Genomic DNA, 23,710 nt, shown 5'->3' on the forward strand with positions numbered 1-23,710 from the left:
AATTGGAGAACTATTTTTGGCAGTACTTTTTGCCAATTTTCTCTCATCCTTCCCAAGTTCTGGAAATTTAACTTTTATTAACTTGTCAAGGTTTGATTATTTTGTTGAAGGCCACTTTGTGAAATACACTTCTAGCCTGAAATATTGTGGTTTTAATAGTTCATATAGACATGTCTTGGCAGCCGTTTTATCCCCTTTGGAAATTTGGCTTGTGTAGAGAGGACAAGGAGAGGGAGAGCAACCCATAGACAATCACTCTCACACGCCTAGTTAAAATATAGATTTTGGCCAGGTTTCCTGCGATGCTGGATGCTCGGAGCTCTCATTGGCTTTAATGGGAATTGCAGGAGGGTGCCCAGCAATTGTGAAAGCAAGTGAGATTGGGGCAGAAATGGCAAGGAACATAAGCACAATGGTTCCACCTCCAAGAGTGAGATGGGTTAGTACCAGGTCCTGCAATCCCAACAGCCCCGCACTACGTGGGCCACCCTGAGGCACCAAGATGTCAGCAGCAAGAAGCAGGGAGCAAGGAGAAGGCAATTGTCAGATCTCCCTGTGAGCAGAGCAGGCATTAGCTCAGATGGAGCCAGCCTCATATCACTTTAAGGCTGCTCCTATAAATGTGACTAAATGCTGGAGGACTTGGACATAATCCTGGGTGATCTTTTCTGGGTTAAGGGGGTACAAAAATGTCCACTCTTCCAAGTTCATAGTCTGGGGCTGCTGCCCAAGGTGGCCCCACTCTCTGAGAAGATGTAGAAGTGTGCCCGGGTAGGGCTTCTACCTGCAAACAGAAAGAGAAGTGGGTCTGTCTGGGGCCTCAGATGTAAATAGTAATTTCTATACACATATGTAAAATGACTAAGACTGATCACTAACTCAGCCTGACTTTAGAGACTAACAAATTTATTTGGGCATAAGCTTTCATGGGCTAGAACCCACTTCATCAGATGTATGAAGTAAAAGATATAGGAGCAGGTATAAATACATGAAAGGATGTGGGTTGCTTTACCAAGTGTTAGGTCAGTCTAACAAGATCAATCAATTAACAGCAGGATACCAAGGGAGGAGAAATAACTTTTGAAGTTATTCCATGGGCCACTCTCTTTCCACTTCATTGGTTTTCTAGTTGTAAACTGCTGAGCTGTCATTGTTAAAAATGTGTGATAGGAAAATACATGTGTGGGTCATGTTATAGACTGTTACATGTTTCTCTCCTTTATATGCTTCTTCATCAGTCTAATGATGATATATCTTGCTGTCTTCTACCTACATAGCTGTACTCTCCTGACCTTTACAATTACACCTTTAGAACTTTTTGTATAAAACAGAAATGTCAAAAGGCCATTTGAATGTATCCATACAGTACAAGAAAAGTTCTTAAAAATTTAAAATGTGGGAAAGGTATTTTATGAGAGTGGATTTATCAGTAGTCATTTAGGAATATTAGACCGTTTACTTGCCAGTAGAATGTTCACAAATATGTTCACCTCCAAAGTGAAACCATAACTTCTTTTTCTTGTTTTTGCAGTACAAATTGAATTCCTATGGTTTACATCCCTTTTACATGGGCCTGGAAAATGATGGAAATGCTCATGGAGTCCTCTTGCTTAACAGCAATGCAATGGGTAAAAAAAAAAAAAAAAATCACACAATTTTTTTTATTCCTGAAGTGTTTTCATACATTATGTCCTTTTCCTTAAGAGTGGATTATCTAAACATTCACTTTCTGCTTTCACTTTCTGGGTTTTCAGATGTCACATTCCAGCCAACTCCTGCTCTGACATATCGCACTATTGGAGGAATTCTGGACTTTTACATGGTGTTGGGCCCAACGCCAGAGCTTGTTGTTCAGGAATACACTGCAGTAGGATTGATTATGTTAAAAGTTATACAATAAATTGTATTTTTGTCCTGTTTTCCATATCACCATGATTAAATAATGTTTTCTCCCCCCCCTATTTTACTGTTGTTAGCTGATTGGACGACCGGTCATGCCACCGTACTGGGCTTTGGGATTCCAGCTGTGCCGTTATGGATACAAAAACGACACAGAAGTCTCTGACCTGTACGAGGCAATGAAGGCAGCCCGGATACCTTATGTATGTTGATTACAGTTATAATTAGTGATGTTATTTGAATTCTCTAATCACAGGTTTGTTCTCTTGGGAAAAAGAAATGAGAAATCATTATGCCCTGTTCACAGATATCATTATCATTAGCCCAAACAAAAACTAAATTTAATCCTATCAGGACCAACTCTTGCTGTTCAGCCTGGAAAGAATGAAAGTCAGACATTATGGGGAAAGTCTGTATCATTCCTTGTCACTTTCCCATCACCTCCAACAGTGTTGATAAGGTTGTCCAACATACCATAAGGCGTTTGCTTCCATCTCCTACAGATTCTGAAGAGCAACACATTCTCTAACTTTATCCATATTGTGCCCTCATGCAGAACCTTAATAGTAGCCTCATATTCCCTGTATCCGTGCATCTGGCTGTCAGAATACATTCATTTGGAAAATTATTCTTCCTTAACATTGCTGAGATCACTGTTAAGGTTTCGTGTAAGAGCAGTCCACAGTAGGTCATATCCCATTATGGGCCCCCATTTGTAATGATACCCCTTTTCAAGTAGTCTGTAAGGATGGAACCCACATCTCTGGATCTAAAAGCATGAGCCTCTACTTTTTGAATTAAAGGACCAAGCACATTATCTTAGAGAAAGTAGCAAACTCATAAACCTCTATATGTGGTCACTAGGGGATGCATCTTTTTTTAAAAAAGCCATTGTGTGTTCTTAACTCAATTTACACTCTGTTGGTGGCCAGTGGTTTACTTCCACCTAATGTGTGGAAACTACAAACTGCAGAGCTTCCTGTAGCTGGGGTAGAAATCTGGTGGTGGGTCTTGTTATGGTCTTCACTATGAGTTTATCTAGTATTAGTTAACTTGAATTAAATAATCTGAGTTAAGAACACATCATATTGTCCAAGAGAAGACAAGGCCTAGAGTCAGATAAATAGCTACTGATGTTAGCATGGGTTATACACTTCTTCTGGGCAGGGAAGTTTATCCCAAATGTCAGAGGGCTACAGCAGTTCATCTCCGTTTATGCATAGCCCCCACTCGTAACAATAACCCCAGTCAGTTTATTTACAGGATTGAATTCTTGACATCAGGAGCTAACAGCACAAACTACTGCTTAAGTTAAAGGACCATAAAATTTTTCCACCGTGTCTAAAATGACAATTCTGGCACTACTGTTGCACCATACCATTTTGTTTTCATGGCATTCTCCCTGCATGAGAGAAAGCCCCAATTTATACCATTGTAAAAACATGTACATGGAAAACGGTGCTTCCTTCAAATCTTAAATTGTGCCTCTATATAAATATTTTGAGCCAACATCTTCCTGATGCAAATCCACAACATTTATAATATGGGTGAATATGCAGAACATACCGATGAATCTAGCCCAATATCTTTGCTTTAAAATACAGCATTTTGCCATTTTACCTTTGTTCAAGGCAACACTTCTTTTACTTTGATTGTTGTGTTTTAAATATTAGTTAGGCAAACTAATTCAGAAAAAAATAAGAACCCCAGATGTTACCATTTGAACATTCTGAAGTTAATCCAATCTTTCTAAAGTTCATTACGCCTTTGACGTCTAAAATAATTTCTAACCTTTTCTGTGTCTTGTTTTCACTTATTGCAGGATGTACAATATACAGACATTGATTACATGAACCGGAAGTTAGACTTTACTCTCAGCCCAAACTTTGCAGGACTTCCTGCTCTGATTAATCGAATAAAAGCTGAAGGAATGAGATTCATCATTATTCTGGTCAGTAGTTTGGTACTTTTTTCTTTACTTAGTATACTTATAGATAGTGAAATACCATAATTCACTTAATGAATTAAATAATGTACATATTTGTTCCTTAAAATAACTGTAAAACTGGATTCACTCTGTATTTTAGGACCTACCCATATCAGGCAATGAAACAAATGATTATCTAGCATTCACAAGAGGTGTGCAGGATGATGTCTTCATCAAATGGCCTAACAGCACTGAGATTGTCTGGGCAAAGGTACTGTTGTGAGAACTAGTTTAAAAATGAGGAGTGGATTTCAAAATGACTGTTCTGAGTAAATTGCATTTTTTTTTTTAAATTGAGGACTATTTTATGTGGAGTCCTCGAGCTTTGCCTGCCACCCCTCTTGTTAAGTGTATCTGTGCTACCTCTGGGAGAGGTAATAGTGAGATAATTTAGCCTGTAGTGCTATCACTATAATAATGTTATTCAGCTGTATCCCTTTTTTTCTTAGGGGAGGGGTGTGCATGTTCATAGAAGGAATTTATTTTGTACAGTGCTAAATGTACGTACACTGCAAAACATGTAATATTTTCTTTGCAGTTGTGTGTGCACTCTGACCTGCAAAGAGTACATTTTAAAAGCTGTAGTATGTCTCAGAAACTACATAAATATCAATTCAGTGTAGCTTAATTTCTTTTCTTCCCTCCTTTCTCTTTAGGTTTGGCCAGAATATCCTAATATAGTAGTTAATGATTCTGCAGATTTAGAAACACAGATCCAGGTATGTACGCTTAACACTTCTACCAGTGTTCCCTTCAGCCCCCTCTCTCACAGTCTCTCCACCTCAACCTGCTCTACTTTCCTTCCTTCCTTCCTTCCTTCCTTTCTGTGAATGATCTCCCTTTCTCTGGTTTTCCAGTTCGCTAATCACTCCTTGACACCACCCCCACACCACAGATTTTCTTTTAATAGGGGAAAAAACCATGGAACTAAAATGACATTTCAAAAAGTCCCTCTGCTTGTGTGTTATATTCCTTCCACCCTTTTCTTATGGACTTAAACTGTAAGATCTTCAGGGCAGGGGCTGTCCAGCACTCTGTATAGTACTGATGAGACCATGTTCCCAGTTGGTCTGTAAGGCTGTAAAACAAACTGTAAATAATAAATAATAGTTGTTATTAAATGTACTTTATATACTAGTCATCCTACACCTACACTTTGTATAATAAAAAAAGAGTTGGATTGTGAAATCTTACAATATTGGGAGCGTTGAACAGCCATCGGATTGTTAATGAGGACTATTACTAATCACATACAGTGTTGGCTATGAAATGCCCCGGCCATTCATATGATGTAATCCCTAGTGTTTCTCACCCTCCATTCATTTAGATTTTGGTTCCCCCTAACTGTACTGGTGCTGGATAGAATCCTATGGAAACATAGGGTAAAATCCTGGCTCCATTGAAATCAATGGCTTAGGATATGTCTGCACTAGAGCTAGGAGATGTAATTTCCAGATTCATAGAATCATAGAATATCAGGGTTGGAAGGGACCTTAGGAAATCATCTAGTCCAACTCCCTGCTCAAAGCAGGACCAATCCCCAGTTTTTTGCCCCAGATCCCTAAATGGCCCCCTCAAGGATTGTTAATTTCTGTTAATTTCCTTTGGTGACCCTTGGTGTTTGCATTGTGCGAAAGTGTAAATAACACTTCACTTTTTCTACACTATTTATGACTGTGTAGACCTCTATCATATCTCCCTTTGTCTTGTCTCTTTTAAGCTGAATAATCACAGTCTTTTTTTCTCTCTCTCCTTGTATGGAAGCCATTCCATACCCTTGGTCATCTTTGTTGCCCTTCTCTGAACCTTTTCCAGTTCCACTATATCTTTTTATTTTCCCTGATGAGGCGACCAGAATTGGACACAGTATTCAAGGTATCAGTGTACCATAGATTTATTTAGTGGCATTGTATATGTATAGTTGGGATTATTTTTTCCAGTGTGCGTTACTTTCCAAAGTTGGGTTTCATCTGCCATTTTGTTGTCTAGTCACCCAATTTTGTGAGATCCTTTTTTAACTCCCCAGGCTCCTTTGGACTTAGCTATCTTGAATAATTCTATATTGTCTGAAAACTTTGCCATTTCACAGTTATTGGTCCATGAGACGACCTTCTCTCTTATCCCATGACTATTTAGTTTGCTTAAAAGCCTTTGGTGAGGGACCTCGTCAAAGGCTTTTTGAAATTCCAAGTACACTATATCGACTTGATCACCGTTATCCACATGTTTGTTGAGCCCCTTTAAGAATTCTAATGGAACGGTGAGGCATGGCTTACTTTTACAAAAGACTCTTCCCCCCAAAATTATCTTTATCCAGATTTGTTGCCCCAAAAGAATAGCTTTATTTTGAGTATCTCCCCGACCTCCTCTGCAGTGAAAACTGATGCAAATAGTTCATTTAGTTTCTCTGCAATGGCCTGATCTTCCTTGAGTGATCCCTTAACGTCTTTGTCATCTAATGGCCCCACTGCCTGAATGGCAGGCTTCCTGCTTCTGATGTACTTACAAAAAATCTTACTGTTAGTTTTTACATCTTGAAGAAGTTGCTTCTCAAATTCTTTCTTGGCTTGCCTTATGATACTCTCACAATAAACTTGCCAGAGTTTGTTCTCCTTTCTATTTTCCTCTCTTGAATTTGACTTTCAAATGTTAAAGGATGCCTTTTTTACTCTAATGGCCTCCCTGTCTCTGCTGTTTAGCCATTGTGGCATTCTTTTGGTGCTCTTCCTCTCTCTTTTTTATTTGGATTATGCATTTAGTCTGATACTCTATTTACCTGAGACTATTTACTTTAGTCTGAGACATGTTAACTTGAACAGTTAACAAAGAATACGAGCTTTAGGATTGAGTTTCATACCACTGTAGGCGCATATTAACAATAGATGTCTGTAGTTTAACTGCAATCTTAGTCAGTGGTTTCATTTGATTAGGTTGTTAAATCAGTTGAATATATTGCTATCCAGCACCTGTGTCTCTTTTCATATATTGTATGTTACTATTTTAGCTGTACAGAGCTTATGCAGCTTTCCCAGATTTCTTCCGCAATTCTACAGCACAGTGGTGGCAAAAAGAAATAGTAGAATTCCACACTAATCCAGCTAATCCAGAGAAGAGTGTAAAATTTGATGGCCTGTGGACTGTAAGTGCATGCCTTGTCTTGTTTTGGTTCTTTGTTTAGTAATACCCCATGTAGGAGATTTGTTACTGGTTTCACACAATTCTTACTATTCTAAGAAGGCTTCAGTAACTTTTATGCCATTAAGTAGTTCATTATCTTTAATACCATGTTGACTGCTCCTTCATCCAGCCCACAATGAAGAAACCTGAGTGTTAGCCTCACCAATAAGTTCAAACACTACGTATTAGTTTAATGCTGTTTGTTTTGGGGGATCTGTACCTGATGGCCACATTTCATAATGCTTTCTTTGGGAGTTATAGGATCGGGTCTGACTTTGTGGTGAGCCAGTATAAACAACTGTGGATGAAATGCAAGTTAGCAAGAAGGTAAATCAGAGCACTAGTTCTAGCAAAGTAATCTAACACCTGCTCCTGCAAGGATATTTCCCAGTTGTGTAATCTTTGTGAGTCAATTTAGTGCTCAAAACAGTTGGGGTTAAAACAAATTGACTTCATCGAGTTATTGTTTCGTTGGGCACTGTGTAAGCTTCCTCCCATCACTATCAGTGCACATCCGTCCCTGTGGAAAAGTTAAATTTCAGGTTATGAAATTGCCCAAAATGCAATAATGTAGACCACCTAAACAATTCACGTAATATCTTTAGATGTGATGAGTGTACAATGTGTATCCACATATACTAAACGGGCCGTATCAGTCAGCATTGTTTTGACAAATAATGTTCTCTTAACAACTCCTCCCAAAATCACTGCAAAAGATCATCTTGCTTTCTCAATAATTGTAGCCACCCAATGTCAAATAGCTGGGTTAATGTATTATTACCATGAGGGAAAACCTGCTGTTAAGAAAAATCTGTGTTCCTGCAGTTTGTTTTATGTAAATGGCTGATATATAAAATTTTGGGGTTGAGTTTCAAAGCTGTCTAGGGGATTATGACACACACTAGTTTTATTGGAAGATATGTCTAAATTCCCTAGACTCCTTTGAAAATCACAACTTCAAGAGATTACAATATGTCTGGCTTTCATTTATAGAAAATGTTACTCTGTAGCCATCTCCTAAAGAAATATGTCAACACAGAGATTTCTGAGCTTATTAATGCAGTACAATAATGATATGGCAATTAGGATAAACACCATCAATATCATTATACTGTACTTTGACAAGCGGTGAAAAAATCTATTGCTGGTCTATTCTGTGTTTCTGAATCCAGCACAAATGTCTGTGTGTTAGCGCGTATAAAACGAATGACGGGGGAGCATTTTGGATAGATCGAGTAAAATATGCAAAGTGGAGCCTGTTGAATAGTAAAATGCTTGACGGGTGAATACAAGGACAGAGTTCAGATTGCAGTGATCTGTGGGGACATTTCAATGGGCATATGGCGCTACTCAGCATGCATATGGATAACCGAATTGGAGCTGTGTGAGAAACATGGAACACGTGCAGCTTCTAGGCTTAAAGAGTGCACCCCTCTGTCCTGTGTAGTGAGCTTCTCTCTTCCCCATGCTGATTCAGAAATGTCACAGATGTACTCCACAGGGAGTTATACAGCCACGTCCATAGCTTCTCAGCCAGGAGCCTGAGAAGTAGGGACCTTTAGTGTATGGAAATAAAATGCAAGTTTGGGGAAGCACCCTAATTAATTCAGTCAGAGCTCGGGGAGGCCAACAGCTAGTGGGGAAAAGAAATAACATTCGTAACAGCACAGCATTTGTCAGCAGAAGGGTTCTGATGAATTTTCCATTTGTATTCAGTTTGTGTGTATATTTGCTTCCTTGTTTGTAAGTAGGCATATTTTTCCCTTAGAATTCAAACGGGCAGATTTAGGAAACTTTAGTTCATTGAATATCTGAGTTGACATTGGTTCAGGACAAAGTTACTGAATATTTGTGTTCTTTTCTTAAATATATATATATATATATATTAGGACATGAATGAACCAGCAAGCTTTATTAATGGAGCAGTTAATGGCTGCAGAGAACCACTTCTAAACCACCCCCCTTATATGCCAGGTAAGGAATCTTGTCTGTAGTTTGCACTCTTATTACCACATACATTGTTATTAAATCATACCCTGTGTCACCCAGCAGAAAAGATTTGTAAACTGGATCCTTTATTATTAATGATTCTCTGTGGGCCAAAAGAAGAGAGTTTATTTGGTCCAACCGTGCATAAAATATTCAGCATTAATTTATTTTTTCATATTAAAATCCAGGATTGTAAGCATCAATAATAATATTTTATTTAAGATTACTTCCTATGATATACTTTGGGGCTGTAGTTAAAAATCTAAGGAGAACATGCAAACTAAGGTCCTGATTCCACATACTAAAATGGTACTTTTGTAGTGCGGACAATGGAAGTTGGTACACGCTCATATCCAGTTTGTAATAACATTGTGGCAGTGAATTAGTACACAAGAGTGCTGGACGTAGATAGTATTTGGAGACAAATTCTCAAAAAATTGGAGTGACACCATCAAGGGATCCATCCTGCCATCATTCTACTTGAGGAACTACTGTTGCAAAATTGCTGGGAAGACATGGCCCTAAATGTTCTTGCCAAAATATATCAGGACACAGGTAGTTGAAAGAGGGCAGTAGTAAAGGAAAAATGGAGGTTTAAAGAGTGAGTGACTTACCTGGTTTCTTGTTGGCACTATGTTTAATGGTTTGACTTTTAATCTCCTCCTTGTTAGCTTTGGCAGAAAAGGAAAAAGGGCTGAATCTTGTGACCTTGTGCATGGAAAGTCAACAGTTCCTGCCAGATGGGACCCCTGTCAGGCACTATGATGTACATAGTCTGTATGGATGGTCACAGGCAAAACCTACCTACTAGTAAGTCATTTTCACTTTTTTATTCTCAAAAAACTAGTGTCTTTGCAGCCAGATGGTGGTCTCAATTACTGAGGTGTAAACCCTGAGTATTTCCATTGATATCAGTGGAAGTAGCTTCAGTGGCATAATTGAGCCTCACCCTTGATGATCTGCAATTCCATCATTAATAGTTTGTTGACTTCCATGGGCTTTGGATCAGGTCCAAAAAGCTGGTTGCCATTTTCTAATACCGCTACCTTGGACATCTGAAATGTGGTCCCAGCAAATACAGCTTTATTTACCAGGGTAAAAGATGGCCATTGAGTTTCTTTTTGCACGCCAGTGATATAGCAGGTCTGTAACAATTAAATTGCCTCTCCTGTTTATGTGCTTGGAAGAGAGAATGGTAATCCATACCAAAATATGAAACTTTTGAAGTTTGTATAACTTTAACTTGCAAAGCTCTTTGAGAACTTCAAATAAAAAATACTACAGAAGTGCAAGCGATTAGCACTGTTGTTAGTTCACTGGGTAGTATGTAATATAACCACAATACAGCATTTATAAAATGTTAGTCTAGTGTGAAAAATATTAAGGGCCAGAGTGTAGGTGTGCAAGACATTATGCCCCTTCTCCCTCTCAGTCCCAGAACAATCTGAATCCTTGTGCTCCCAGTGCTTCATCCTGAGAGGGGCTGAGCACTTCACAGGTTTGTTCTGGAGAACGCTGATGCTGACTGCAAAGGCAGCAGCCCCAACTCTTTCCCCACTGGCAAGTAGTTCTGATCTAGGTCCTCATCCTAAATCATAAACATTTATGCACATAAGTAACTTTACTTTTGTAACTAATTCTTCTTAACTCTATAGAACTACTGACAGTAAATTTAAACATGTGCATACATGGTTACAGGATCAAGGCTTCAGAAGCTAAGAACTACGTTTTCCATAGAAATGTGGTCTCTCCATTTGATGTCTCCTAATTAGGTATTTTACAGAAGGGATTTTTCCCTATGATTGCTGCATCTAATGTGCTTATGTTTGTATTTTTGATATCAGTGCTGTACGCAATGCCACAGGGGAACGTGGAATTGTTATCACCCGATCAACATATCCCTCTAGTGGACAATGGGCAGGTCACTGGCTTGGAGATAACTATGCAAGATGGGACCAACTTGAAAAATCTATTATTGGTATGAGGAGTAACTTATTTTAATGGCCCTCAAGCTTCAAATCATCACAGAGGAAAAATGTCTGCTGAAGCACAATTGCTGCACTTAGAGTTAATTTTGTTTTTCGAGCTATTTCTGATGTTATCACTATTTTCGATATAGGGAGTAGCCCTGAAGCCTGAATGAACTTCTTAGGATTGCCCAGTGTAGAACAACTCTCCTTATTGATGAATAAGTAACATCTGAGCAACCTTGAAACATGTTAAGTTGTATCCAACCTGAGCTATTGTTTTAAACAAAATTAAACATCTCTTTGTCAGATAGACTAAGACAGCTAAGACTGGCTGTTCAGTTGATGCTACATGTATTTAAAAACACACCAATGAAGGTACAACGTAAGGAGCGGAAATATCAAGAATCTCCACATTAGCGTGACCAAAAGATCATAGGGCACTCAGAGAGGTGATTAATTAAGATCAACTGCATGAGCTTACCACAGAACTACAGGAAATCACATTTCCTGTGACATACAGCCCACGGTTCTATGCATATAGTACAAAATCAACATTTGGAAAACCACTACATAACCAGTGGGACACTGGCTAGTCTCCAGATGCTAACAGATATGGGAAAACTGCGAGGTGGTTTTGTACTGGGACATTAGAGAGTTTCAGTAAGAGAGGGACAAATCCTTGGAGCTTGAATAGGGATGCAGAACTCTTTTTATTGAGTCATCCAGACACCGGGTAATTGAACCATGCATAAGAGGCAATGGTATTTTTGCTGAATCACTGCAAAGTTGTATCAAGTATCTAATTAGCTTCAGTGTAGGGGTGTAAGCTCCAACCTATGGCGCTTTCTCAGGTATATGGATGTAGAAACAAAGAGGGATCAGACCCATAAGGAAAACCCTAGAAACATTCAAGCTATGAGGGCTTAGGCTGAGGTTTATGTTGTGTTGTCATGTAAACTACCAAGAAAAGCAACTTTCAGTTGTTGTGTAAATTTGGATGATATCACAGCAAGAAAGTGGAATTGTGCCATTTTACAGTTTTGTATCATGGGGAAGTGGGACTAAGACAGACTTTGTCTGTAGGGAATCCCATCTGGCCCCACCTCCCCTTCTAAGAATCCCTCCTTATTTGGCCTGACAGAGAAAGATGCAACTGAAGAGTTTGTCTTATTTATTTCTGGATTTTTTGGCAGGTATAATGGAGTTTGGCCTCTTTGGAATTTCCTATGTAAGTTAAGCTATTAGTTAAAAACATTTAGAATAGGAATTTAATACCATTCTAATCATCTACAGTGTTAAGTTCTAATTACCTTTTACATGCTTTTAGATTGGAGCAGATATCTGTGGCTTCTTCAATGATACAACGTATGAAATGTGTGCCCGCTGGATGCAGCTTGGATCATTTTACACCTATTCTAGAAATCATAATGTGATAGGAACTATGGTGAGTTGACGGTTCTCTGTAAATTATATGCCACTGAGATTAGTCAATTCAAATACCATTAGCTACAGTCCCTTTCCAAGGGAGTGCTCTGTAATAATGAAAGGATGATTCACCCTAAAGTAGGTCCTGATTGAGCATCCATGGAAATCAATGGAAACAATCCCATTGACTTCACTGGGGCTTGGATCAGAACCTACCTCTCAGTATCCATTACCACAGTATCATGCCTGCCGTTTGGCTGTCTGGAAGGGAGCTGACTTCATTTCCCAGGAAGCCAGCAGAGCAGACTTCAGCTATAACCAGCTTTATTTGGATTTGCTTTGGACCCACAAAGATGCATGCTTTACTTTACTCAGTTTATTGGAGTTCTCTAAATGTGCTGGTTTCCGTCTAAAACTTTTTGTTTGAACTTTAGTCAATAAAGCCAAATTCTGCTATTGGATGCCCACATGCATTTCCCTTTGACAGGAAGATGGGTACAAGAGAGATTTTACAATACAAAGAGTAACCCTGTTTTATCTTTATTTTTAGAGGCAAGATCCTGTTTCCTTTGATGAAAAATTTCAAAATATTTCCAGGGACATACTCAATACAAGATACACACTGTTACCTTATCTCTACACTTTAATGCACGAAGCCCATGTTCTTGGTAGCACTGTAGCTCGTCCTGTGCTCCACGAGTAAGTATTAAGCGTTTGAAAGCAACGCTGATACAGAATAACTGAATCGTTATGAAGCAGGAGTTGAGTCTTTGCCCAGTCATAAACCTCACGCATGTTTTTTCCCTATGACCTGTATGACACTATGAGTACATTCCTTTCCATAGCCCTTTGTCCTTCTCTGTTCTGACTGGCCCTTCCCCACCTCTGACTAATTGGGGATACAGTAGCAGACAATCTGTCCCTTCCTGTAGGGAAGTGCAATCTAGATGGCATGAGCTGAAAAAAGGGAGTTTATCCAGCTAATGATGCTCTTACAATGGCATATCAGTAACTTTAACCACCTAGAAAAATGGTGTTTCACTTCTGTATGGGGGCCTCCTGGCAAGTAGAATTGATTGGCGATAGTAACCTGACTGTGTGCCCAGAATAAAAAATAAGACTGAAAAGATTAAGCCGTGATTGACAATGTTTCCATTCTTTTAGGTTTGTGGATGACAAAAAAACGTGGGAGATATACAAACAGTTTTTGTGGGGCCCAGCACTGCTGATTAGCCCTGTATTGGATCAAGTAAGCATTTCAACATTTATGTTCTTTATGGAATGAACATTTCAAAGGGAGTTTATATAAACATTGATTTAAGTTTTAATTCTTATTATAAGTATGCTTTCCCATTTCAGGGAGCTACAGAAGTGAATGCTTATATACCCAATGCACGCTGGTATGATTATTACACGGTAAGCAACTTAATTAATAGTGTTCTTTGTACAATAGACCTTTTTAAAGAATTGGATCCTAGAAGGTGCTGAGCACATCCTTAGAGATACTGTACACCTTTAATTCCCATTGACGTGAGTGCCTCTCAGACTGCACTCAGCAGCTTGCGTGGTCAGGCCCTAATATTATATTCCAGTTATTTTAAAAGACACTAAACTCTAATTGAGCACCCAAAACTTAGGAAAGGGTCAAATAATTGTGACCAGCTAGGACTGGTCAGATATTATTTGGCAAGAGTTGCCATTTTTAATAGAAAACTTTGATTCATTCAATAATATTTTGTTTGGACAGTTCTGCTGTCACCATTTTAAAATGGAACTGCTGAATATATGGAAATGCCAGAAAAGCAAAGGTGTTTCAGAGTGACTGTCTGGTTCCCCTTGGATAACACATCATTTTATTTTGAGTTTCTTCATTGCTTTGCCTAATTAACTAGCATTGGTACAATGAGATATGTGTGCATGTATGCACATTGCATGATAACAGCTAGCTCGTGCACCTGGTATACCTCCTCTTTGTCCTGTGGCTGAGGAACCTCACCTCTGAAGTGTCGATAGTTTGCAGTTAAAGCACCAGAAAAGTTTAAAACAAAACAACAACAAAACCAACAGAAAGCAAAAACCAAAGTACAGTGCTCCTTATGATATAACACATGAATCAAATCTTTACTTAAAGCTACAGCACAGTTTATTAACATTGCATCACAGATGGATTTGGAAATGGCCATATTTACGGATTTCCGTTAGTGTTTCTGTGAGTTAATTGTATAAAATGATGTGTATGTGCATCACTGCTTGACTTCCCAGGCAGAGGAAAGATGTATTGTACATTTGTAAGCATTCAACAGAATTTGTATGCCTTCCTGCTCAAAAAAATCTTCCTTTACAGGGAAAATATCTTGGAGTAAGGGGACAATTGCAGACATTGCCAGCACCTCTTGAGCATATCAATCTTCATGTCCGGGGTGGTTACATCATCCCCTGGCAAGAACCTGGTCTTAATACCAATCAAAGGTAAATGAAGTAAATTGGAGTGTTTCCTTTAAAACAATTTTACAGTAATTTTTGAAAAACAATATGCTAGCTAATATTTTACCCAATATTTAACAATTTTCTACATGGGAATTTGAACTGATCTGTTAATTTGTAGCTTGGAAAGTGAGTGATGTTTATTTACTCAGCTTTTGAGACCTCAGTGAAATGGATGAGATTTTTATCCTTTGTAGGACCCTTATTAGCAATAATACAGTAAGAGAAACATATTTGTGTGTTTCTTTATTTTATGCTATGTTTTTCTTTTTAAAGGACACACTTGGCACTCCCCTGCTTCCAACCATGTTTCAGGGAGTTGTGCATACAGAACAAAGGCTGCATGAGCTTCCAGTTTGTTTGTTTGTTTGTTCTTTATTGTCTTTCCCCATAACTCCGAGCTTGGAAATTATGGCCGTGATCCCGCATCCCTTGAGTGAATAATGCTGATATTCATGAGTAGCCCATTGACTTTACTCACGTGTATAAGATTACTCAGATGAGCAGGAATTGACAAGAATTAGTCCTAAATAAGAATAATATTGCAATTTCTTTTTAAGTACACAGTCCCTGCTCAGTCTGATGATGTAATGGAAAAGTATATTAATACTGAGAATCAAGTTCATATATTTGTAAGTGTGTGTCAGGAAATCCAGAAGTCAACTTCCAGTTGTCACAATATGTACAGCTGTGACTCCAATGAAAGGAGGAAAATTAATGAGTTTTCTGGCTTCCTTTTTATTTTGTAGCCGACAAAACTTTATGGGACTTACTGTTGCTTTGGATGATAACGAGGTCGCTCAAGGTCAGCTTTACTGGGATGATGGAGTAAGCATTGGTAAGTGTGATCACTTTTGGTATAATATCAAAGATGGGCTCCACTCCTGCAAGTGACAGCATACAGGTGAAACAGGATCAGGACCAAACTGATTTCAACAGTTAAAATTTTTTAAACTAAGATGTTTGACATATTAGGGGCCATCTCTTCAGAGGTGTCTGAAGGTGGGAGTATAGGTGGCTTTCTGCTCCTTCCAGAGGCTGATTTGTGGATGTTCCTAACATTCACCAGTTGGAACAGTCTCCAGGCTATTTGCTGGCCCCAAATGGTCAGAGAACAGTGTGCTCTAGCCACATTTCCTTTCTACTCTTTGCATTACCCCGAGTACCAACTATTCATGGGTGGGGATGCAAGGCCAGGAGTATGTTGCTTTGATTTGGTATATAAACCTAGGGCTAGTTTGTACCCAGCCCTGCAGAGATGCCTAAGGCAGGTGAGTGCAAGGAGCTATCCACCCACCTCTTGAGTTATTTCCTAGATTTGTACATTACCATGAGGTCCTTTAATTTAATTTGAAATAATGAATTGCCAAAAATCCCTAAGGGCAGTTAGACCTAATTATTTCCTTATTTAAAAATCTACAAACAAGTTTATTTTGAAAATTTGTGCAGAATTCTAGGTCTGTCCACTGAAATACGATAGTTCAAACTTGGAACAAATTTGTACACTAATTTAACTGTGTTATTTATAGAAATAGGAGAACAGTGACAGGTGTTATGTGATTGTTCGATTGTACCATTTAAACTGAAAACAGGAAAGAAAACTTAGGGACAGGTATTGGTTTTGTAAAAGTTTAGCTGCATTAATGTTGTTATTTTATCTTTTTTTGGTAGTAGAATAGATTACATTCTACCAATTTTTTCCTTCTTTTATAGACACATATGAAAATGGTCATTATTTCTTTGCAACATTTGCCGCAAACCAGGTATGTATTTATATATATTTTGTCATTTTAAGTTCTTTTTTTACCTCCCAATGAAAATTTTTCAAGACTCAATAGTTTTATTTAAAATGATATCTACAATCACTCTTTTCCCCCCATTCAACTGTTTCCCATTGTATCCATACCATTCATTGCAACATTCCTGCATGTTAATTATATCATAGAAATGTAGGGCTGGAAGGGGCTTTGAGAGGTCATCCAGTCCAGCCTCCCATGATGAGGCAGGACCAAATATACCTAAAGCATCCCTGACAGGTGTTTGTCTAACCTGTTCTTAAAAACCTCCACAAATGTGGATTCCACAAGCTCCTTTGGGAGCCTATTCCAGTACTTATATTAGAATTGTTTTTCTAATATCTACCTAACCTCTCTCTTGTTGCAGATTAAGCTCATTACTTCTTGTCCTACTTTCAGTGGACATGGAGAACAATTGATCACTGTCCTCTTTATAAGAGCCTTTAACATATTTGAAGACTGTTATCAGGCTCCCCCTCCATCATCTTTTCTCAAGATTAACTAAGCGAGGTTTTTTTAACCTTTCCTCATAGGTCAGGTTTTCTAAACCTTTTATCATTTTTGCTGCTCTCCTCTGGACTCCCTCCAATTTGTCCACTTCTTAAAATGTGGCACCCAGAAACCATACACAGCTGAGACCTCACCAGTGCCAAGTAGAGAGGTACAATCACCTTCTGGGTTTTACATATAACACGTCACAAAATGATTTAGGCTTTTTGTAACTACATCATATTGTTGGTTCATATTCAACTTGTGATCCACTGTTACCCCCTGATTGTTTTCAGCTGTACTACTGCCTAGCTAGTTATTCCCCATTTTATATTTGAGTGATTGTTTTTTCCCCCTTCCTAAGTATAGTACTTTGCACTTGTCTTCATTGAATTTCATCCTGTTGAATTCAGACCAACTATCCAATTTGTCAAGGTCACCTTGAATCCTAGTCCTGTCAAAAATACTTTCAACCCCTACAAGACTGGTGTCATCTGCAAATTTCATAAGCATACTCTCCACTACATTATCCATGTCATTAATGAAAACGTTGAATAGCACTGGTCCTGTGCAGGAACCCACTAGATACATTCTCCCAGTTCAACAGCAAACCATTGATGACAATTCTTTGAATATGGTCTTGCAACAAAGTTTTGCACCCACATTAGTGTTTCAGCTAGACCGTACTTCCCTAGCTTGCTTGAGAGACTGTCATGGGGGACTGTGTCAAAAGCCTTATTAAAATCAAGCTATATTACTTCTGCTGCTTCTCTCCATCCACAAGGCCAGCAATTCCATCAAAAATGAAATTGGGTTGGTTTGGTATGATTTGTTCTTGACAGGTATTGAAGTTAGGCTGCCTGGTCTATAACTCTCCATGTCCTCCTTGTTCCCTTTTTTAAAGATAGATACTACATTTTTCCTTCTCCTGTCTTCTGGGACCGCACCCATCCTCCATGAGTCCTCAAAGATATTTGCTAAGGGTTCCAAGATTGCTTCAGTTAGTTTCTGAAGTACCCTGCGGTGAATTTTGCTGGGCCTTGGTGACTTGAATACATCAATTGTCTTGTGATCTGTGCTGGGAAGTTTGGATAAGAACATTCAGAAAGAGCAGCTCAGTCCTGGGAGGAACTGTCCTGTTAGGAAACAAACATTTTATGTTCCCTTTGTTCAAACATGATGAAGCCCAGGTGTGATAGGATAAATGTTCCCTAGCCCCCAATCAGGCTTCCTCTGGAGTAGTCTTATGAGACTGGGAGTGATCCCAATGAGAAACTTGCACAGTAGCTCCTGGTCTTGAAATTCAACAGCTGAAGAATAAAGCTATCAAAGTCGGGTAAAGGAAAAGGAGAATTGCCAAGGATAATATCATGCCTGTCTCCTGTCTTATACTTCTTGGGATAATGAAAAAACATCAGTAAGATGGTGAATGTGAAGTTTTTGCAAACTGCAGCAGAAACAATACTTGTTGTATGCCTGGAACAATGAATAAAAAGGCTGCCTCTCCTATAAGATATTTTTATCACCCAGGCACACAAAATGTTTTACATGCAATAAACTCACTTCATAAAACCAGTGAATAAAGGAAGACTGGAAGGCAATCGTCTACTTTATTAAAGCACCTAGTGAAAAATTTTCCAGATGGTAAGGAAAGAAAAGTGAGAAGAGGGTGGAATGGAGCTGATTCTTATGGCTGAGATACTCAATTCCTTTTTGAATGCTGCCATTAGCCAAGAAAATAAAGAGAAATAAACATTAGAAATTAATTATGTCAGCTCCTGTTTCTGCAACTTAAATAAGGGTTTGTGCTACAGAGTACTTGAGGGCCAAATCAGACATGAAATTAGAAGATCCTATTCTATTGGCAATGAAATTGCAGTAGGTGTGAATTTGGCCCATGGTCCCTGGATGCTTGGTTTAAATTGCTGTACATTACTCAATTTGGAAGATTATCTGTGTTACTGTTTTGATATTACTACATTTGATTTTTCTCCTGAATTTTTGTCAATTTTTTCAGAGTACTGTTAATATGAGTGTGCTGCACAACAATTTCCTAACTAACACAAATCCTTTGAAATTTGGCTATATGAACATCTGGGGAATAGGAAGCCAACAGATTACAAATGTTACTGTCACTTATGATGGGCAGACACATGTGATTACTAATTTCACCAGTAACCAAGAAAATCAGGTAGGTGAAAAATTTAAAGGTTTGGTTACAATAAAAATTCTAAAGTCTATTAATCTGCTTGTTCTCAAGTACTGTTATAAAAAACCCTTCCTGTTTAGTCTATACTTCTCTGTGTATTCTCACTGTATGCATTTTAATGTATGTTCCAATAATTTAAAGTGCTGGATATAAACCCAAGACATAAAGATATTCATTTTAGATTGAAACTGCATTGTTAAATCTCCCTGTCATGCCTAGGCAGTGCAAATAAGCTCTTCCAGGCAGGAAGTGTCAGTTTTCATTTTGCACACTCCTAAGCATAGCATCAAGGCTTACATAATGAATTACATCTCAAAAAACCTACATTAAAAGAAAGTAAAGAAATGCCAGAATTAAGGCTGATCCCACAACCTTAATTCGACCCTCTTTTTATTTGCATTATGATACAGCCTTTAATTACAGAATCACATACTGGTTTTCTCCAGGACCCCTGCCTCATTCACTGAATGGTTAGTTACTCAATGTTTCTCTTTAATCCTCCATATTCAGTGTGAGCCCTCAGGCCTATTTAATGCACACCACCCAAACTCTGCACTGAATGCAAGATTATATATTTCCTCATGGCATTTCTGCGGTGCTGTCACCATGGTATTTGTGGGCCCAGCATCATACATACATTTTGTGGCAGAGAGGGTTAGACTCCAGTTCCTTAGGGAGGGAGTTGCAGTGGTGAGTCCCCAACACTTCTCCAAATCTGGCCCCAGGTATCTCACACTGGACATCCAAAAAATGGAGGAATTTAGTGGCTCACTGAAAATGTTTGTTTAGGTGAAGACCAGTATCACACAGGAATTCAGCATGCAAGACAGGGATGGAATCGAGTTTTCCAGGATAACATGCAGCTACTTTAACCCTGGAACCATCCTTTCCCTTCCTCCAGTCTCCTGCCTAAACACCTTCAAACTTCTGCAATTCTGCAACAAATGATGCAGAAAATCTACAGACCTCATTCACATATAACCCTGATTAATTCCAATAGTACCATATATCTTGTGCACTGAATGAGGCAGAGTCCTGTGGGGGAAAAATGTGTGATCATATAGTCAGACTATATCATAATGCATGTGTACAAGTGGGCTGAATTAAAGCAGTCTTAATTCTGGCATTCCCTAACTTTTTAGTGCTGGACTTTGCAACCTGAAGGTTTTGGGGTAATATGGTTCTTTGGATATAATTTACTAATTTCAAGCAAGCAAGCAAACAAATTGGAAAAACAGAAAATCCATTATGTAGAACCATATGGCCTATAATTTGGATCATCAGCAGGGCTGGGACCTTTTGATCAACAGATTATTTGAGCTCATGGAGTAATTGTAGCAGTAATAGGCTCTTGTCCTCTTTTGTCAACCAGTCACTGAAGAGGGGGTGATAAATATGCTTTGCCAGTGGATTTCACAGATAGCTGATAGCAAAGAAATGTAGAGGCTCAAGAATCCTGAATTCAAATCCAGGTTCTGTAGGGGAGTGTGTTTTAGTGGTTATAAAGTCTGCTGCCTCTGTGCACATAGTCTCTCTACTTCTATTCACCCCAACTGTGGACTCTATCTCCATCTCCTCCTATTGACTTCCCCATCCTGGCTCCTGATTCCCTGCATCCCCACTTACTGTTCCTGCCTCTCTCCTCAGTCTGTCTCCCCGCCTTTCTGGCTCCTACCGCTCTGCTCCTATCTACCCGCTTCTTCCCCCCAGCTCCTACAGAGGCTCAGATATTAAAACACACATTCAGGGTTGGTAACTACCCCTTATTTGGATTTATTTGTGTTCAAATGACATCCCTGATTTAAGGCCCTGATTCAGGAAAGCACTTTAATTTTTTGTAAGCATGTTTTTAATTTTTAATGCCTGCTTTAGTGTTTTCCTTAAGTAGGGACTAAATAAATCAAAGCTATTTGTTTTTCCTTTTAAAAATACTTTTCCTCATATTAGAAATTAATAAAAAGAAAGTAGAATTCCAGGCATTGTGGATTCCTTACCCTTAGATTAATTTGTCTAGGTCTAGTATTCACCAACCCATTTTCTGTGCAGTGACTGCTAGGTAGCATGCTTTGTTGTTTACTTATACCAGGCTGCTCTTGCTTCCTCTACAAGTTTTCATTTGATTCCTTTAATCTAACACCTCTCACAACTGAGCTAAGCTCTCTTTCTGCTCCTTCTTTTCTTATTTTCACTGACAGCCTTTGCTGCCTTCTGTTCATCCTATGCTGCTATCAGTCATGAGAAAATGCTTTCAAGGGTTCTACCCTTTCCATCTCTTGAACTACCTTTAGAAAACGAAACATTTTCATGCCACCTCTATACACTGTAATTTAAAATGGATCTAATCTTTCCTGCCCTCTACTTTTTTTATAACTAGAGATATTTTCCAATGAAAATTGAGATAACCTAATCTCTCTCACTCTCTTCCCATATAACATTTCAAGCAATAAATAAAATTCTCATGACTTTGAGAACTTACCCACAGAGCAGAGGCAGTTTCCAAGAGTTTTAATTAAAGCTAAGCATTTATTTAGGTTACAGTGTCCTATCTTCAACTTGAATAGAATCATTCCTTTTCTTGTGTTTAATCTTTGATCGTCTTTGAACTTGAATGACTGTCCTTTCCTTGTCCCATTTCTGCTGTCACTCTTGCATAACGTTAACCTGATAGAATTCCACACAGGTAGGGAAACCTTTTTCAAACAGGGGTGTTTTTACTTGCTGTGTTCTTAAATATAGCCAGTGGTACAGGAGCCTGGAATACCCTGGTGCACTAAATGTATAAATTTTCTAATTAAAATACCTTAAGGAGAAAGAGATACAACTTCTGAACCTAACTCTGATCTTCCAAACTGCTTATTACAATTAGACTGCATACCTAGTTTTCTATCTAAAATTGAGTATTAAGCCATAACTAATACTATCTGCAAGGCTATTGTAGCTATGTTGGTTTCAGGATATTAAAGAGAGAGAAGGTGGGTGAGGTAATATCTTTTATTGGAACAATTTCCGTTAGTGAAAAAGACAAGCTTTCAAGCAACAAAGAGCTCTTCTTCAGGTCAAGAGAAGAGCTCTGTATAACCTGAAAACTTGTCTCTTTCACTAATAGAGGTTGCTCCAGTAAAAGATATTCTTCTTGGAGTGCTTGTTCACGTCCATTCCACATTAGGTATGCGCGTGTTGTGTGCACAAACGTCAGAAACTTTTTCCCTTAGCGGCTCCTGTCAGGCCAGCGGGGCCCCCCGAGTGGCGCCACTGTGCTGTGTCTTTATACCCCTGCTGGCCCAAGCTGTTGTCAGTTCGTTAACATACCTATTGTGGACACTTAAGTCATTAGGTGCTTGGAGGCTTCCAGCATTCGCCCCGGGCCACAGGGCATGCTGCAGGCCCACAGCTTCAAGGCTTGAGCCATGTGCCACAAACCTATGCCGGTTAGTGACCCCCACGACTCGTGTCTGTGTTATCTGGGGGACAGACATCAAACTGAACGGTGTAGGATTTGCAAGGCATTTAAGCCTAGAACAAGGAAAGAAAGAGACTTTCGTCTAAAGCAGCTGTTAATGGTGGCCGCATTGCAGCCGCCGGGCCAGGAGTACCCAATGCTGGCTCAGGCTTCCTCGGTGCGTAGTGCCCCAGAGCCGTCAAGAGACCTGGCACCGGCTAAGCACCGTCAGCCCCAGAGTGCCAGGCTAGGCCCCGGCACTGCTCGTCCTCCGGGCGCGGCTCCTGGCGCAGCCGAAAGGAAGGTGTGGTCATTCCCCGCACAGGAGGCAAACTCCCAAGGCACCGAGCGCCGATAAGAGCAGGAAGGCCGTGGTACCGGTGCTGAGACTGGCAGTCCGGCAGCAGAAGCCCCACCGAGCCCAGACCTAAGTGAGCTCAGTGCAGACGATGGGCTCGAGAGCATAATGGATCAGCCCTCTACGCCTGGCACCTTTGAGGCTGCAAAGGACCTCATTGAGCTGTCGGCGGGTGCCATCGAGGGGTAAGCCGGCAATGGTGTGCCGCTCGAAGACACCGTCCCGGCACTGCTCCCGGAGTTGGTCCCAGTTGAGCTCTGACTCTGCAGACTCAACAGTTGCCAGTGGCCCAGAAGGAGGTTACAGCACCAGCAGTGGGTTGGCACGAGGAAGCACCGGAAAGGGCATGCTGCTCTCCAGCACCACCCAGAGACCGGCACAGGGAGGAGTTGAGACGGCTCCCGCTCATTAAGACCATTCAGTCCTATAAGACTATATGGCAGACCCCGGCCTCCAGCGCTCCAACGGCCAAGGGAGTGGAGCGTAAA

At 39.6% G+C, this 23,710-nt stretch overlaps 1 protein-coding gene across 1 annotated transcript in view; it reads left to right on the forward strand.

The window, feature by feature from the left end:
* Nucleotides 1–23,710, forward strand: part of SI (sucrase-isomaltase) — a 152,256-nt gene that overhangs the window by 120,756 nt on the left and 7,790 nt on the right. The window contains exons 52-70 of the mRNA XM_084638286.1: nt 1,532–1,628; nt 1,755–1,867; nt 1,977–2,102; nt 3,722–3,850; nt 3,987–4,097; nt 4,543–4,605; nt 6,891–7,025; nt 8,953–9,037; nt 9,724–9,862; nt 10,897–11,030; nt 12,216–12,250; nt 12,350–12,466; nt 12,998–13,146; nt 13,612–13,696; nt 13,807–13,863; nt 14,792–14,916; nt 15,681–15,769; nt 16,645–16,694; nt 19,234–19,407. Of these exons, the coding sequence (XP_084494412.1) occupies nt 1,532–1,628; nt 1,755–1,867; nt 1,977–2,102; nt 3,722–3,850; nt 3,987–4,097; nt 4,543–4,605; nt 6,891–7,025; nt 8,953–9,037; nt 9,724–9,862; nt 10,897–11,030; nt 12,216–12,250; nt 12,350–12,466; nt 12,998–13,146; nt 13,612–13,696; nt 13,807–13,863; nt 14,792–14,916; nt 15,681–15,769; nt 16,645–16,694; nt 19,234–19,407 (2,013 nt within the window). The remainder of the gene's footprint in view (nt 1–1,531; nt 1,629–1,754; nt 1,868–1,976; nt 2,103–3,721; nt 3,851–3,986; nt 4,098–4,542; nt 4,606–6,890; nt 7,026–8,952; nt 9,038–9,723; nt 9,863–10,896; nt 11,031–12,215; nt 12,251–12,349; nt 12,467–12,997; nt 13,147–13,611; nt 13,697–13,806; nt 13,864–14,791; nt 14,917–15,680; nt 15,770–16,644; nt 16,695–19,233; nt 19,408–23,710) is intronic.

The sequence above is a fragment of the Lepidochelys olivacea genome (genome assembly GCF_965140295.1).
Source record: "Lepidochelys olivacea isolate rLepOli2 genome assembly, chromosome: 9".
NCBI lineage: Eukaryota > Metazoa > Chordata > Testudines > Cheloniidae > Lepidochelys > Lepidochelys olivacea.